Source organism: Eschrichtius robustus, chromosome 21, assembly GCF_028021215.1.
Source record: "Eschrichtius robustus isolate mEscRob2 chromosome 21, mEscRob2.pri, whole genome shotgun sequence".
In the NCBI taxonomy this organism is placed as follows: Eukaryota; Metazoa; Chordata; class Mammalia; order Artiodactyla; family Eschrichtiidae; genus Eschrichtius; species Eschrichtius robustus.
In genome coordinates this window covers 20624744-20640537 of record NC_090844.1, presented here as the reverse complement: position 1 = coordinate 20640537, position 15794 = coordinate 20624744, and the positions used below count along the sequence as shown (strand labels likewise).

At 35.6% G+C, this 15794-nt stretch overlaps 1 protein-coding gene across 3 annotated transcripts in view; it reads right to left on the bottom strand.

Annotated features, from left to right (window-relative positions):
- The window catches only part of SGCZ (sarcoglycan zeta), a 312358-nt gene that overhangs the window by 152329 nt on the left and 144235 nt on the right, over positions 1–15794 (bottom strand). For 2 of the 3 annotated variants that reach the window (XM_068532068.1, XM_068532071.1), the window contains exon 2: positions 5698–5799. The exons of the other annotated variant lie outside the window; for it this stretch is intronic. In XM_068532068.1, the coding sequence (XP_068388169.1) occupies positions 5698–5799 (102 nt within the window). The remainder of the gene's footprint in view (positions 1–5697; positions 5800–15794) is intronic. 3 annotated transcript variants of the gene reach the window in all.

The window sequence follows — 15794 nt, the reverse complement described above, 5'->3', positions numbered from 1 at the left end:
TAGACAGCACTGGAAAAATCTACCAGACTGTATATGTCATTGGAAGAAATCTACAGAGGCAAAAAGGGCCACTCAGACCCATGGAATTAACAGAGTCCAAGTCTGGTTGGCACAAGGCATTTACTCACAGTCTAGCTTGCCCTTCCCATCAACAATATCTCAAGGGAAACAAACAAAGTTGCCAGAAAGTAATTTTCCTACCTCAAATTGTACTCATTAGGGATAATGCAAACTAGGTAAGGAAAGAACCTTAAGTTTTAGTATTTAAAATTTTGGATTTTAATAAAACCATAGCTTGAACACAATAAAACAACCTGTAAAGATTTAAAAGACTGTGGAGCTAAGGAAAATTCTGAGAGTGGAAACAACACCCTTATACATAAAATACATGAATTAGAGCAAAGGCAAAATTCATACAGAGAAAAATAAACTAATGGCAGCGAAGACAGACTCTAGATCAGTGGTCCCCAACCCCCGGGCCACGGACTGGTACCGGTAGGTGGCCTGTTAGGAACAGAGCCGCACAGCATGAAGTGAGCGGCGGGCGAGCAAGGGAAGCTTCGTCTGTATTTATAGCTGCTCCCCATCGCTTGCATAACCGCCTGAGCTCCGCCTCCTGTCAGCATTATGATGATTTGTATAATTATTTCATTATATATTACAGTGTAATAATAATAGAAATAAAGTGCACAATAAATGTAATGTGCTTGAATCATCCCGAAACCATCCCCCTGCCACCCCGGTCCATGGAAAAATTGTCTTCCACAAAACTGGTCTCTGGCGCCAAAAAGGTTGGGGACCACTGCTCTAGATAATAACTTACTTGTATTCAGAGGAAACATACAAAGTTTAAAATAATTAGAGAAATTATGATAGCTGTGGAGGACAAAGAAGATCCAACATAAGAATTATTGCTTTCTCTGAAAACCTTAACAAATGTAACTGAAAGATATTGAGTGATATAATATAGAAAAGGTTTCTGAAATTAAAGAAATGAAATGGCAAAAATGTATCAGACATCCAGGCAGAACGTGCCTGTCATCAACAGGAGAAAAATACCAGAATTTCCTGAGACTTTTTTATGGCAATATTCAGTGCTAGAATTCCACAGAGCAATGAGCTAACAGGAAAAGAAGGGATGAACCATTAATAACATTCCAGAAAAGAATAAAGACAACAGTCAGACACCTTTCGCATGCAATATTTCAAGTATCAGCAAACAAACACACAAAACTAATTAACAATGAAATACAAGAAAGGAAGGAATGATTTGAATAATGAACTCAGTCCTGGAGAATCCATAAAAAAAGGACTGGTGTTGAGAATGGCAGGCATCTGTATTGTGAGTTAAGACCAAAGTGCCAAGGCAATTAAATCTGCAGAACAGAATGTAAATATTATGAACTCTGACAAAGTTAAAATCATATAATTATCAAAAAAAACTGAAAATGAATAGGGGTGAAGACAAACTGGAGGAAAGCCAGTCACCCCAAATTGCACTGCAGGGAGTTAATGAACACTGTCTGAAATGAAAACATGGAGCTAATGCATCCAGCTTCCTAATGGTTTTCGTCGTCTTTTATTCTTAACCATAAAGACACGTTTAAAAAAAAACATTTTTGTGGTAAAAAAAATATTTAAGGTCAGCAATTCTTTCCAATTTATGTCAGTTTATGTTTCTTCTATTTAATTATGTATAATATACTAATTATAAATAGCAGGTACATGTCTCCCTATATATTTATCTTTTTTATTTTTATTGTTTTATCTTTTTTATTTGTGCAAATGTATAATTATATAACTGTCATGATGTTCACCATATGTTAACAGGTTTTTTTTTCTTGAGTGTAAAGATTTTGGGATGATTTGTGTGCATGTGTGTGTTTTAACTTGAATAAAGACATTACAGTAAATAATAAAGTTCATCAGTATTAAACATCTGAATGTGAAATAATAATAAGAATGATAATAATAAAAAGATTATAAAGCTTGCAGATATCTATTTATGATTGGTTTGCATGGGAGAAAGAAACCTGAATAGAGGAGATTTGCCATGGTAGCTGAAGGACACAGGGTCAGGAGACTTATCATGTTGTGTAACCAGGGAAGAGGTCTGCTGAACATGCCTGGCTCCTTGGCTTTGTGTCTGAATTCTATAAAGAAGAATTGAACACAGGAGATGAAAAACTGATTGTAACCAAAAACGCAGTTAGTATCACAGCTCTGAAGCCAAGTGAAATGACTGGAAGTGAAGAGAGGGTAGAACATTGCTCACAGCTCTGCTAACACAGGAATCCTAAAAAAATGCAGACTTCTTTGTTTTGCTGTGGAATTACAGGAACTGGAATTATCTAGTAGCCATTCCCCTGACACAATTATCAATCTGTCATGCAGGATGCTGGGATGAGGGGCAATAGTGAGGTATGACCTTAACTGAGGAGGCTTAAACAGAAAAAAATAAGAGAGGTATTCAGTTAATATCAGATGAAGTTGGATAATACTTAAGATAGTCCTAGAGAACTCATGATGCAATTTTTTTCTGGTAAGAATCAGTGAAATATAGATAATCTAACCACCTGAGCACTCCGAATTCATGAAACCTTGAGAAACTTTTCATTTACATTAAAAAACTGATGATTACATGTCCTAATTTCCTGATATTTCAAATATTTAACCTAATGTTAGACCACATGCATTAAAGACCCATTCAGAACGTTATAATATATGCAAGGTCAAATCCCAAGTTCTTCGAATATTTTGTATCTAAAGAAAACTATATATTTAACTTCACAAATGTTCAGTACCTACTCTCTGAAAATAATGTTAATTTTGAAGATGCATTGAATTCTAAGATACTTTAAACACAGAATATGTTTTTCTGTGTGCTGATATGATCAGCCACTTAAAAAATTTTTTTTTTTTTTTAAGCATGAATAAGAGAGTAAACTGCATTGGATAATAGTAGAATTTCAAATATCTATAGAAATTTGGTGGTGGAGACAGCCAACTACCCTACAGTTAGCCTGTAGGGTAGAAACAGCCCATGGTTCATTAAGTTAGGAGGCTAGGTGTGTGTGTCTGTGGGCAACTGCATTTTCTGACCAATAGAAATGTATTACATTTCCATGTATAGGATTAAATAAATACCTATGTAACCAGAAAATAATTTTAAATAAGAAAATTCTTTATTTCAGAGTGGAATACTGGCTAAATAGAAAGAAGGCAATCCACTGGCATTAGTGCAGGAAAACACACACACACAAATCAAAACTGCAGGAAAAAAATCTGCACAAATCAAAATTGTTTGTACACTACTATTTTTCTCAGCTTAACTGAATCTTTGTAAGTACCTGTTGAATTTAATATATTTTCTTATCTTACCTACAGGAATTTTGACATTTTATCATAAAAACATTTGAATACATGAAAATGTGTGGAAAGACTGAACTAAGTGGAATTAAAAAAATAATGTAAAACCTCATCTCTACTAGTATTACTGAATTTGTTGTGTTCTTTCTTGACCTAAGAATCACGTATTTTGATAAGTTTCTACCAAACTCACTTTATTAATGAGAAAATTAAGGCTCAGGAACATTGTGGCTGGCTTTTTGAAACAGTGAATAAACTTCACGGCAGAGAAAAAACAACTGCATGCATTCATGGACAAGAGAATCCTAATATGGGGACTGCTTATAAAAGATATATTTCTCTTTAGTTTAAATATTTATTTTTTTGTGGTATGTGGGTAGAGACATTTCCAAGGAGTAAATGAGTCTCCTTCTTTTTCCGTTCTCTAACCAGTCCTCCCGTCTGACTGCTGATGGAACATGCTGCCACCTGCCTGGGCTGTATCAAGCTTCGCAGTTACTGAGGGGCAAATGATAACCAGAGGAGAAGCGACAGGACTGGGGACGTGAAAGGGAGCATATAGATTTCCATAAATACGGCGAGTTTTAGAAATGCTTGTGAACTTTCCCAGGGATAAAGGTTAGAAAGCCCATCTGCCACCACCTCACATTTTAATGCTATAACATCAGTGAATCTTTCTTATTTGGTCCATAGTTGGAGTGAACATACATCCCCGTTTCCCAGGAGTATCCTCGTTTACACCTGTTGCTTGCTCTCAAAAATGTTGCTACTGGGAAGGTAAATTCTATGACCCTCCTGCTGGCAGAGGGCTTCACAATCCTCCTCTAAACTGTACTCCCAGGAAGCTGCTCCAAATTGGTCTAAAATGGTTTCGAAGATAAATCTTTTTTTTTTTTTTTGCCGTCCCCAGACTTATCAATAGGATACATTTTCAAAGAAGGTCCTGCCTATGATGACTCTCACCTTTGTCCTATGTTAAGTACTGTTTTTATTTCCAAGTATGAGTTTTCATTTCTTCAAATATGAAACTGTTTAGTGGTGCCAAACACAAGAAGGAACCAGAAAATAACTGAGTGGTGATAACTTCCAATCAAAGGGAAGATGCTAATATGTGTAAGCGTGCTATTTGTTTTCAGTTTTCCTAACAATCAAATCAAATAAAAACACCAAACAAACTTTTTATTTTAAGTTTAATTAGTTTTGATAGTTTAATCAGTAAGGTCAGGTGTTCATACATGTGTCTATCGTATTATTTATTCTCTGACCAAAATCCAGAAAGTAATCTTAATAAAAAACTTCCAGTACCCAGAGTAGCAGTCAATATAGTATATTAGGAAGCTCTGCAAGTTCACACATAACAAAATAAAATTTAAACTTAATATAATTATCCTAATTAGAATTTTTATGAAAAAGAATCCTTTGTTCTGTGTTCACTTTGATATTTAAGGGAAAAATAGCCTCGAAGCAAATTATAAAATTTTGGCTTACTATGCAACTCATTTGCTAATATATTGCTAATATTAAAACATTCTAGTCTAAAATATACTTTCATATTTATGAAATAAGGTTAGTAATCTTTCCACATTTTATATAACAATCTTTCTAATTATTCTGTTTTACTAAATTTATTTCCACACATACACACATATCCCAGGGGAAAGCCTATTACATTTGAAAGGGTCTAGTGAGATTCTGATGTACCAAAGATACTACCTTCTGAGAAATAACACACTTAAGCCAAAATGAACAATGTCTAAGCTATAATGTTTTGATTTTTAGCATGCTGCTAGGTGATAAAACACACATAGCACACACACATACACACATACATTTGAAAGAATAAATATTCTTACTGGTTTTAAATAATGTACATCCAGAAATAAAGTTAATTTCTGTACTAAGACTTTTTGTCACCTCTTTTAGAAAATGCATGTCCCTTAAAGCTGAAAAGATGTAAAATACATTGAATTAATATCATTTATTCAAGTCAAGGTTCTTGCAGAAATTACTCAAAATATGTTAAATGCCCCTTTTGGAATTAATATAACTGGATTTTTAATGTCCATTGAAAACAGAGGGGCATATTTTGTAGACTAACAAGCGCAACACTGCAGTTTAATTTGAAATGGCTCTCTAATTTGTCAGTTTGAAACTAACTTCTCCACTGGTTTTTCAATTGCTTCATTGTTTTGATTTCTTCAAATAAGTCTTTAGCTTAAAATAACTAAACGCATACTGAAGAGATAAGGGGTAACTGTCCTCCTATTTTAAGCTAAAACATAACCTCTAAATTATCTTTTACAGTAAGCCAAAGCCAGTATCACATACCTTTCGGGAATGAATTTCTTTCACATACAATGGAAGTAGAAACTCAGATATACCTTCAAGTCGGATTCCCTTCTTGGTGACTCTCAGATTTCCCATACCATCCTACAAGCAATGAAATATAGTTCACTTTTAGGTTAATTAGAGAATGAATAACTGGCCATAATTTTCTTAGGCCTAAGTTGAGAAAACAGTAAGCTCAAATCAGCGATGATTTAAGGAAAATGAGAGGTTGAATTTACTTAATGAATGACTGCAGCAGTTTGCATGCATATGGTGGGCTCTGTTTAAAATGAACAGGGAAAGAGGAGTATAAAGGACCTAGTATCTCTTTCAAGTTCTAACAGAGACTGGGACTCATCTGTGAATAAATCCTGTACTTTCTTCATGCATCAATCCTTTTAACTATTTATTAGGTAAAATGATACTTGCTACCTGATTATTGAAAACAACTTTGCAGAGAGATCTAATATTATTTTTACATGACAGTTGTATACATATTTCTACTACAATCAAATAGTCACGTTTGTACAAGCAATAAATGATTGACTAGTGTAAGTAAAGAATGGTGTCCCAGTGTTTTAACCATGGGTTAAGCATACATCCTTTTCTTTAGAAAATAATACTCTATGAGGAGGATAAAACAGTACACAAATAATATTTATGAGACAAAAAGTAAAAATAGTAAGAACATGGGAATTAAAGAAAGGAGAATTCACATCTGGTTGGAGAGTAAACCATTTCTCATGGGAAGACACTGACTACGATAAAGGACTTAAGAATATGGAGTTTCAACAGAAGATGTCCCTAGAGGGAGGAACAAAATGACCATTCTGGTCGCAATTAGGAAGCAGCATGCCATCCAAACTGGCTAATGGAATATTGTGAGCAAAAACAACTGGGAGTATGTTTTGAGGCCAGAGAAAGAAAAGCCATGAATGCAAACTAAGGGGTCTGTATGTACAACAGCGTCCAAGAGAAGGAATGTACAAAGTTCTCGAAGAGCTCAGTGGCTTGAAATGATCAGAGTTACGCTTTAAGATTAAGCTGGCAGAAGGACAATGTGGAGCTATCTGACAGAGTATCAGTAATAACGTACAACTTGGTAATAAGTGTGAGAAGTGTGGTGGAAGAGCAACCTTCAAGACCTGGTGACTAATTTTATCTGGAGATACTGAAAAGAGGGCCATTTATGACTGACCCAAGGTTTCACAACTATGACTATATAAGGACATGTAGTGATTTTTACACTTGGACTAGTAAAATTTGTAGGCTCAATGGCAAAAATAAGTTCAGCTTTGAACTTTCTAACTTTGGACTTTCTAACTACTTCCAGTAGCAACACTGGAAAAAATCAGAATTTTATCCATCAACCAACACATCTGTAGAAAGCAGGCTGGGGTGTGACAGTTGCTTAAGTCTCGCTTGAATCTATCATGATGGATGAGCAAGTCCTGTGTGGAAAAAATGTATATAAAACCAAAGAGGGACTCCTAGATAACGCCTAGGTCTGTGGGTTGGAAAGACATATTTTCTACCTCCTGGGAGGCTGGGATTAGTAGAAGAGGAAAGGCAAGGGATTATGATAGCCAGCCTCAACCCTCTGCTCTGACCTCAAAAGAAAGCCAATGAAGTAGTAGAACAATGAAAAGAATTTTGAGTAAGAACTGAAGAACTATTTTTTAAACTCAGACAAAGAAAAGGACTAAGAAGAGAGAGAGAAATATTTTGAGGTGGTGAGATCTCAGTCTTCTCATGGAAGGAGAAAGGAATTGATTCTGGTTGAACTGAATTTGGGATGAGACAGAGGAATTCACTTCTTGAGCCTAAACTTCTTGTCAGCTTAAACTTAAAGCTGACACTGGAAATGCCTAAAATTTTTTAAAAATAAGAAAATTTCAAGCATCCCTGAAGACAAATTCTGATGGGAAAATAGGCCTACTTTTGTTTCTCTTAGACAGAGCTAGTTTATACCAGTTTTATAATATCCTCTCTCACTTTTGAAACTGAAGTGTCTCTGATATAGACATTAATTACAGGGTTGCTCATTCACTGGCTCTAATTAGTTTTGCAACATTATGCAACAGAAACAGGCAGAATTAACAGTGAGAGAGATTCAAAACTGAGGATTTACTGGACAGGAGTGGCAAAAAGTCATAGGAACGTGGTGTTCTAAAGTAACAAAAAAATGATGCCCCTTAAATGGCTATTATTTTTTTCTTGTTGGATACAGACATGTAAAGCCAGATCAGCAGTGTCTGGCTGCAAAAACAGCACAGGGTAAAGAATAGCAACAGATAATAAATTAATGATCAAGTTCAATAGGAGTTAAAAAAATACGAGAAATGCTAAGACAGGTTTATCATCAGAAAATGGAAACTCAGATTTTGAGATCTTGAAGGTGAGAACATTTCCAGACATGATGAGGTCCAGAGAACACCTGAGCAGTGGCTGCAGACATAGACTGGAGACAGAACCCTGTATATTTCACACAGCCTAGAATAACAGTACATGTAAAGTGATGTGTGGCTTTAAAATATTATTTTGTTTCAGAGGGATTTTCTTGACTAAATCTCACACACTGACTGTCCATGTATATTCTCAAATGCCTGCATGAAGGAAATGTTCTGAAATGTTCTCCATGGAGTTGCTCTGCAAATGTTTAAGGCAAATGTTAGACTATCTCAAGGAAATAGAAACAAATTCTATCATGAATGTAATTCCCAGTTCAATGTTAATCTTAAAAAATGTTTTTATAAGATGGCTAAAAATAAAAGAATTGGACATCCAAAGTTAAATGTGATATTACCTATGCTATATGCATATTAAATTTTGGAAAGTTTTGATTCTTAAGCTCAGTGTTTTCTTCTTATATTTTCTATATAACATAAACTTTGGCGGCATATATATAGTTATATTCCATTTATTTAATTAAAAAAAATTTGTTTAACATCTTTATTGGAGTATAATTGCTTTACAATGGTGTGTTAGTTTCTGCTTTATAACAAAATGGATCAGATATACATAAACATATATCTCCATATCTCTTCCCTCTTGTGTCTCCCTCCCTCCCACCCTCCCTAACCCACCCCTCTAGGTGGTCACAAAGCACCGAGCTGATCTCCCTGTGCTATGCGGCTGCTTCCCACTAGCTATCTATTTTACATTTGGTAGTGTATATATGTCCATGCCACTCTCTCGCTTTGTTCCAGCTCACCATTTCCCCTCCCCGTATCCTCAAGTCCATTCTCCAGTAGGTCTGCGTCTTTATTCCCGTCTTGCCCCTAGGTTCTTCATGACCATTTTTTTTTTTTTTTTTAGATTCCATATATATGGGTTAGCATAAGTATTTGTTTTTCTCTTTCTGAACTTACTTCACTCTGTATGACAGACTCTAGGTCCATCCACCTCACTACAAATAACTCAATTTCGTTTCTTTTTATGGCTGAGTAATACTCCATTGCATATATGTGCCACATCTTCTTTATCCATTCATCCGTCAGTGGACACGTAGGTTGCTTCCATATCCTGGCTATTGTAAATAGAGCTGCAATGAACATTTTGGTATATGACTCTTTTTGAAGTATGGTTTTCTCAGGGTATATGCCCAGTAGTGGGATTGCTAGGTCGTATGGTAGTTCTATTTTTATTTATTTAAGGAACGGCCATACTGTTCTCCATAGTGGCTGTATCAATTTACATTCCCACTAACAGTGCAAGAGGGTTCCCTCTTCTCCACACCCTCTCCAGCATTTACTGTTTGTAGATTTTTTGATGATGGCCATTCTGACTGGTGTGAGATGATATCTCACTGTAGTTTTGATTTGCATTTCTCTAATGATTAATGACGTTGAGCATTCTTTCATGTGTTTTTTGGTAATCTGTATAACTTCTTTGGAGAAATGTCTGTTTAGGTCTTCTGCCCATTTTTGGATTGGGTTGTTTGTTTTTTTTGGATATTGAGCTGCATGAGCTGCTTGTAAATTTTGGAGATTAATCCTTTGTCAGTTGCTTCATTGGCAAATATTTTCTCCCATTCTGAGGGCTGTCTTTTCGTCTTGTTTATGGTTTCCTTTGCTGTGCAAAAGCTTTTAAGTTTCATTAAGTCCCACTTGTTTCTTTTTGTTTTTATTTCCATTTCTCTAGGAGGTGGGTCAAAAAGGATCTTGCTGTGATTTATGTCAAAGAGTGCTCTGCCTATGTTTTCCTCTAAGAGTTTGATAGTGTCTGGCCTTACATTTAGGTCTTGAATCCATTTTCAGTTTATTTTGGTGTATGGTGTTAGGGAGTGTTCTTATTTCATTTTTTTACATCCTACTAGAGAATGGACTTGACACGGGGAGGGGAAGGGTAAGCTGGGATGAAGTGATAGTGGCATAGACTTATATACACTACCAAATGTAAAATAGATAGCTAGTGGGAAGCAGCCGCATAGCACAGGGAGATCAGCTTGGTGCTTTGTGACCACCTAGAGGGGTGGGATAGGGAGGGTGGAACGGAGGGAGACACAAGAGGGAAGAGATATGGGGATAAATGTATAGCTGATTCACTTTGTTGTAAAGCAGAAACTAACACAACATTGTAAAGCAATTATACTCCAATAAAGATGTTAAAAAAAAGATTTCTTTTTGTTATTTATTCTTTCCTGCATGCTAAAGGAATAAAAAATCCAACTGCTAATTAAAAAGAGGAAATTCTCTTTAAAACATCTAAGCATTTTCTGTTTCTTACCTGTTTTATGCTGAGGTTATTTATAATTTATAATGAGCTGTTTCTCCTCAAGCATAAGAGAAAGAACAAATAAAACATAAGTTGGAAGCCTGCTTTATATATGTGTTTTTACTATGTTGTTTGCTGTAATCCTGTATTTTATTTTCATTTTAATTGGCCTTCCTTATTCCTGCCTATTATTAGAAAATAAACTCTACAGTAATAAGGATTGATAGACTTAGGAATTTGACCTCTAATTCAGCTTGTATAGAAACATCTTTAGAGATTGTTTATAATAACATAACTTTTGTCATCTGGAGCACGATTTATTCTTTTTGTTCTTAGCCAATAATTGTTCTAAGTTTCACAATTTATGCTTCACCAATTATAAGAGTTTTGAAACGTTTTTGAATATATGATATATTGAATAAGATAATAAATACTGTACTTCGTATCTATTATTTGGTGTTCTTTCAGCAATGTGAATGATTTTTTAAAAAGCATAATAAGGGCTTCCCTGGTGGCGCAGTGGTTGAGAATCTGCCTGCCAATGCAGGGGACACGGGTTCAAGCCCTGGTCTGGGAAGATCCCACATGCCACGGAGCAACTAGGCCCGTGAGCCACAAGTACTGAGCCTGCGCGTCTGGAGCCTGTGCTCCGCAACAAGAGAGGCCGCGATAGTGAGAGGCCCGCGCACCGCAATGAAGAGTGGCCCCCACTTGCCACAACTAGAGAAAGCCCTCGCACAGAAATCGAAGACCCAACACAGCCAAAAATAAATAAATAAAAATAAATAATTAAAAAAAAAAGCATAATAAAATAAAATGTAATTTGTTTTCCAAGTTTTTCTCTACTTATGATGAAATCCTTGACAAACATTTCCTTCTTTTTCTAACAATCCACCTATCACTAGTCTCATAGAACATGTCATTGTTTAACAACAAAATTATCATAGTGAATATATGCTGAGACAAAATAAAACCCAAAACAAAACTATATTAATCTGACATGGCATATGTGATCACAATTATCTGATTAATGGAGAAAAAAATAGATACATTCAATAAACCCAATAAGACTGCATATAAGGGACCAGCAATATATATTACATATATGTGTATACACACATATTATATATATATATATATATACACACACATATGTAAACAATTACTTAAAATGATGGAGAAATAGACATAGCTATTCAATCCACTAAGAACGTTTTGAATACATAAGCATTTTATGTTCAATAAAAAATAATCCTTTTGAAAAAAATCCTTACAGCACATCTTTTTCTTTTTGTATTGTATTTTATTTTTTTTATACAGCAGGTTCTTATTAGTTACCTATTTTTTACAAACTAGTGTATATATGTCAATCCCAGTCTTTAGTTTCTCTTCAGATAGAATAAATCTTTCGCCTTTTACAGGACATCTTTTGGAATCACTCTCAGGAAAAAAAATTGGTGTGGCTCAGTCTAATAATCCAATTAATCATATGATACAACCTTAAATGTGCATGGAAGCAGCAGCATTGTGCCACTTTAACATGAAGTTAAAGTTACACTCTGAGGATGTGCAAGAGACAGAGATTTGCTAATGAAGAGTGCTGTAGGAAAACCAAGCATGCTATTAAAACAAATCATATTTCTTGGTGGTTAAGTAGAGACAGCTGCAAAGAACCTTAGGTATTTGCTTAAGAAAAATAATAAAGAATTAATAATAACACTACGTACCCTAAAGATTGTCATCTGTAAATGGGTGACTGAAAAAAATCCACATTTTAATCTGTGTAACAAAATTATAAAGCCTAAAGCTTCACTATTAGTGTGTCTGTCTTTCCCAAACATGCTTAATAGTATGTAATAATTATAATAAGCCCAGTGGAAAAAGTTCAGTTTTCAAATAAATTTAGGAAACCATTGCATGATATATTCCCACTCAGAGATTCATAATGCATATTAGCATACTCAACACACTGAGAAGTCTGGAGGAGAGAAATAATTTACTTTCTCTAATACAAAGTTCCCTAAACATTTGTCCAAAGGGACCCCCACTCACTCATCCACCTTTTGGAATAGGTGGAATAATGTCCCTTTGAACACACTGTGTTCACTTATATTTTATAAACCCTGAAGGAAGATCTATGTAATAAGGAGATGCGTTGTTTAGCGTGAAGGCTTAAAAATAGGTGATTAAAGAATTAAAAGCTACCGTGTCTCCACAGATATTTATTGAGAGCCTATGTATCATACCACTAAGTTCTGTTTATTTTCGGCTTCCCAGCTGTATTTAAAAACTGGAGAGTCTATGTTGAACAATGCTAGGAATCTGGGATGCTTCTGAGATGTAACTTGTTGTCAATAAGAAAGAGAGGCAATGTTGACCACACCTCTAGCTTTTGCATATATATGTCAGTTACTATGAGGATAATTTAGTTCCTAAAAGGAGAATCACTTCTTACTTTGAACAAAATCACATTTCTGGACCTGTAAATTAAGAATAAGACCTCAGGGTATGGTAACTCTACACAGGTAATCCTCACGGTAAGGTCTTGTCTAAGAATTCCTTCTACATGCCCAAGACATCTTCAATTTCTACCCAAACTATGGAATTAATCTTAAGAGCTAAGTTCATAGAGCAATTTAGTAGCTACTGAGACAGTGGCGCATTGTCACAACAACCCTGTAAAATAGAAACAATATTGTCCTCCTTTTATTTAAAACACACACACACACACACACACACACACACACACACACAAAGTTAAGTGAATTGTATGCAGCTAGTAAGCTAGCCTGAAGTTTAGTCCTCTCACTCTTAGTCAATCTAACAACTGTAGGGATAGAAAATGTAAGTTAAATTTATTTTATTATGTAACTCCATTAGGAATATTGTAATATTTTTCATTATTATTTCCAAATTAATGTGTATCTCTTCTTTCTTAGATTGTTTGACTTTTAAAAAATTTCCTTCTCTCACTGACTTCATTTACCAGCACATACTTCTCTTTTGGCTTGGATCTGAATCATGGTATCCTGAAAGCAAATTATTTCTGGTAAGACAAAACTCTACTTCCAAATAATTACAAAGTTCATCTTGACAATGAAGCCCCCTAGAACAAATTATTGATATTTTTACAGACATAGACCATTTTAAAGGAGTCTCAAAACAATATTTTCTGTAAATAAAAAAATTCACTGTTTCACATTCTTCCTATTGCATATATATGTCACTTCCTATTCCTATAACTGCTTTATAATGACCCTCATTCTATAAAACTAAGTTGTGTATATGTGTATATGTGTGTGTGTGTGTGTGTGTGTATTTAGAAGAGATGAATTGCATAGGAAGGGTAGGTAAAATTAACTTACTGAACCCAAAATTATAGCTATCCTATTAGCCTGGGACTGAGGGGATTTTAGGTGAATGTCAAGATTGGATGAATAGCCCACAGAAGGCAGTTGCCCCAATGAACAAGTCACGATTCTTTGCCAAATTTTGGTCATGAGCCAATTTTTTGACCCAGAATCCATTGACCCCTCTTGCCGAATTTTGACAGTAAATGGACAAGTGCAGCTGCCTTAGCCTGAGATTCCTCAGAAATGAGGATGTTGGTTATGCCACCAGGTGAGCCACTAAATCCAGCAAAACTGAGGTCTCACGTCAATGAAGGACCTGCCCCGCCTACTGGGATTACCAAAGGCAGAAAACCTTTAACTTTCAGTCTTGTCAGGAAATATCTTAGCTCAAAGATCCATCTTGTCCAAGATCATGTCCCCCAAACCCCACCTGGGATGGCTTTCATGACGGATTGATCAATGTGAGGATATAAAGATCTGGCCACCATATGAACCACTCTGGACAATTCTCAGGTTTATTTTAGCTCCAGAGCTCCCTGTGGGGTGAGTCAAGGTTGCCATTCCTTTGCATTGCACTTTGACGTCTCTCTTCTCTCTGCTCAACTCTGCTTGCTTGATGTAATGTTATTATCTAGATTACTGAGAAATCTTTTAATCAAAATGCAGCTAACTCCATGATACTTTTTAAACTAAAATTAAATTAAAAATTAAATTAAAACTTAGGGCAAGGATAAGACTGATGCTAAAAATGAAAGTGAACTATAATCTATATTAGAGAAATCAGTACATTAATATTTCTGCCAGTTGAGAAGAAAAGTAGGATAAGATGAGAAGTCATTCATATTGAGAAGTCAAAAATATGATTTTTTTTTTTTTCTTCCAGAGAGTGCTTTATTAAGATACCATCATCACCAGGAAAGCTCTTTCATCTTTAACGCCTGCACTGCAGTCTTTCCTCTATGGTTATTCATTTACCACAGACTTCCTTAAAATATTTGTTTACAGACAATGGTAATTTTCTTTTTTTAATTTTTTCCTTTTTTAGCCGAAAAGCGTTGGGTCTTCGTTGCTGCACGCGGGCTTTCTCTAGTTGCGGCTAGCGGGGGCTACTCTTCTTGCGGTGCGCGGGCTCCTCATTGCGGTGGCTTCTCTTGTTGAGGAGCACGGGCTCTAGGCGCGCAGGCTTCAGTAGTTGCGGCACATGGGGTTAGCTGCTCCGTGGCATGTGGGATCTTCCCGGACCAGGGATTGAACCCGTATCCCCTGCATTGGCAGGTGGATTCTTAACCACTGCACCACCAGGGAAGTCCCTGTAATTTTTATAATAACTCAGGTCCAAACAAATAATGTAGATCTGGGTTAGTTTCTACCTACCTGGATGCCAGAGAAAGGACATCTCTTCTCCACCTGAATGTTAAATCAAAAGTTTGAAAATGGTTGCTTAGACTTGTGGTTTTTCAAATTTTTAAACATTTGGAAACTTTTAAGAGATAAAATATGGTGTTTGGTGGGGTATTGGTTTAGAAGTTATTGTAGGTAATAGCTTCACTATTGATCCTGTTTCCTGCTTTTAGTACACAATTCAGAGTCATGGTAAATGCTTTCTTTTTCTTCCACACGATGAATCAGTTGCCATGTCCTATGAATATGTGGGGGATAGGCTTGTGTAGTCTCTTTGCGTGTGTGTGTGAGTGTGTGTGTGTGCGCTTTGGGATGTGTTTTGGTACTTGGAGAAAATATGAGCATCTATCCCAGGAAAAGTGGATGAGTAAAATATATGGCATATCACGCAGCCATGTGCAGCAAATGAATAAATGTACGCCTAGCAACAGTACTTAGAAAATTCAAAAAGTAAGAAATAAAATAATATTTATATAAATTAAAAATGTTTCCATTAACAGATGAAATCTATTTCTCAGAACACACAGGATCACCAAAAAGGATACAACGATTGACTACAAAGAGAGGGCAAGTGCTGATAAAGGGAGTAAAAATGGAGATATAAATAAAAGGAATGAAAGAATAAAT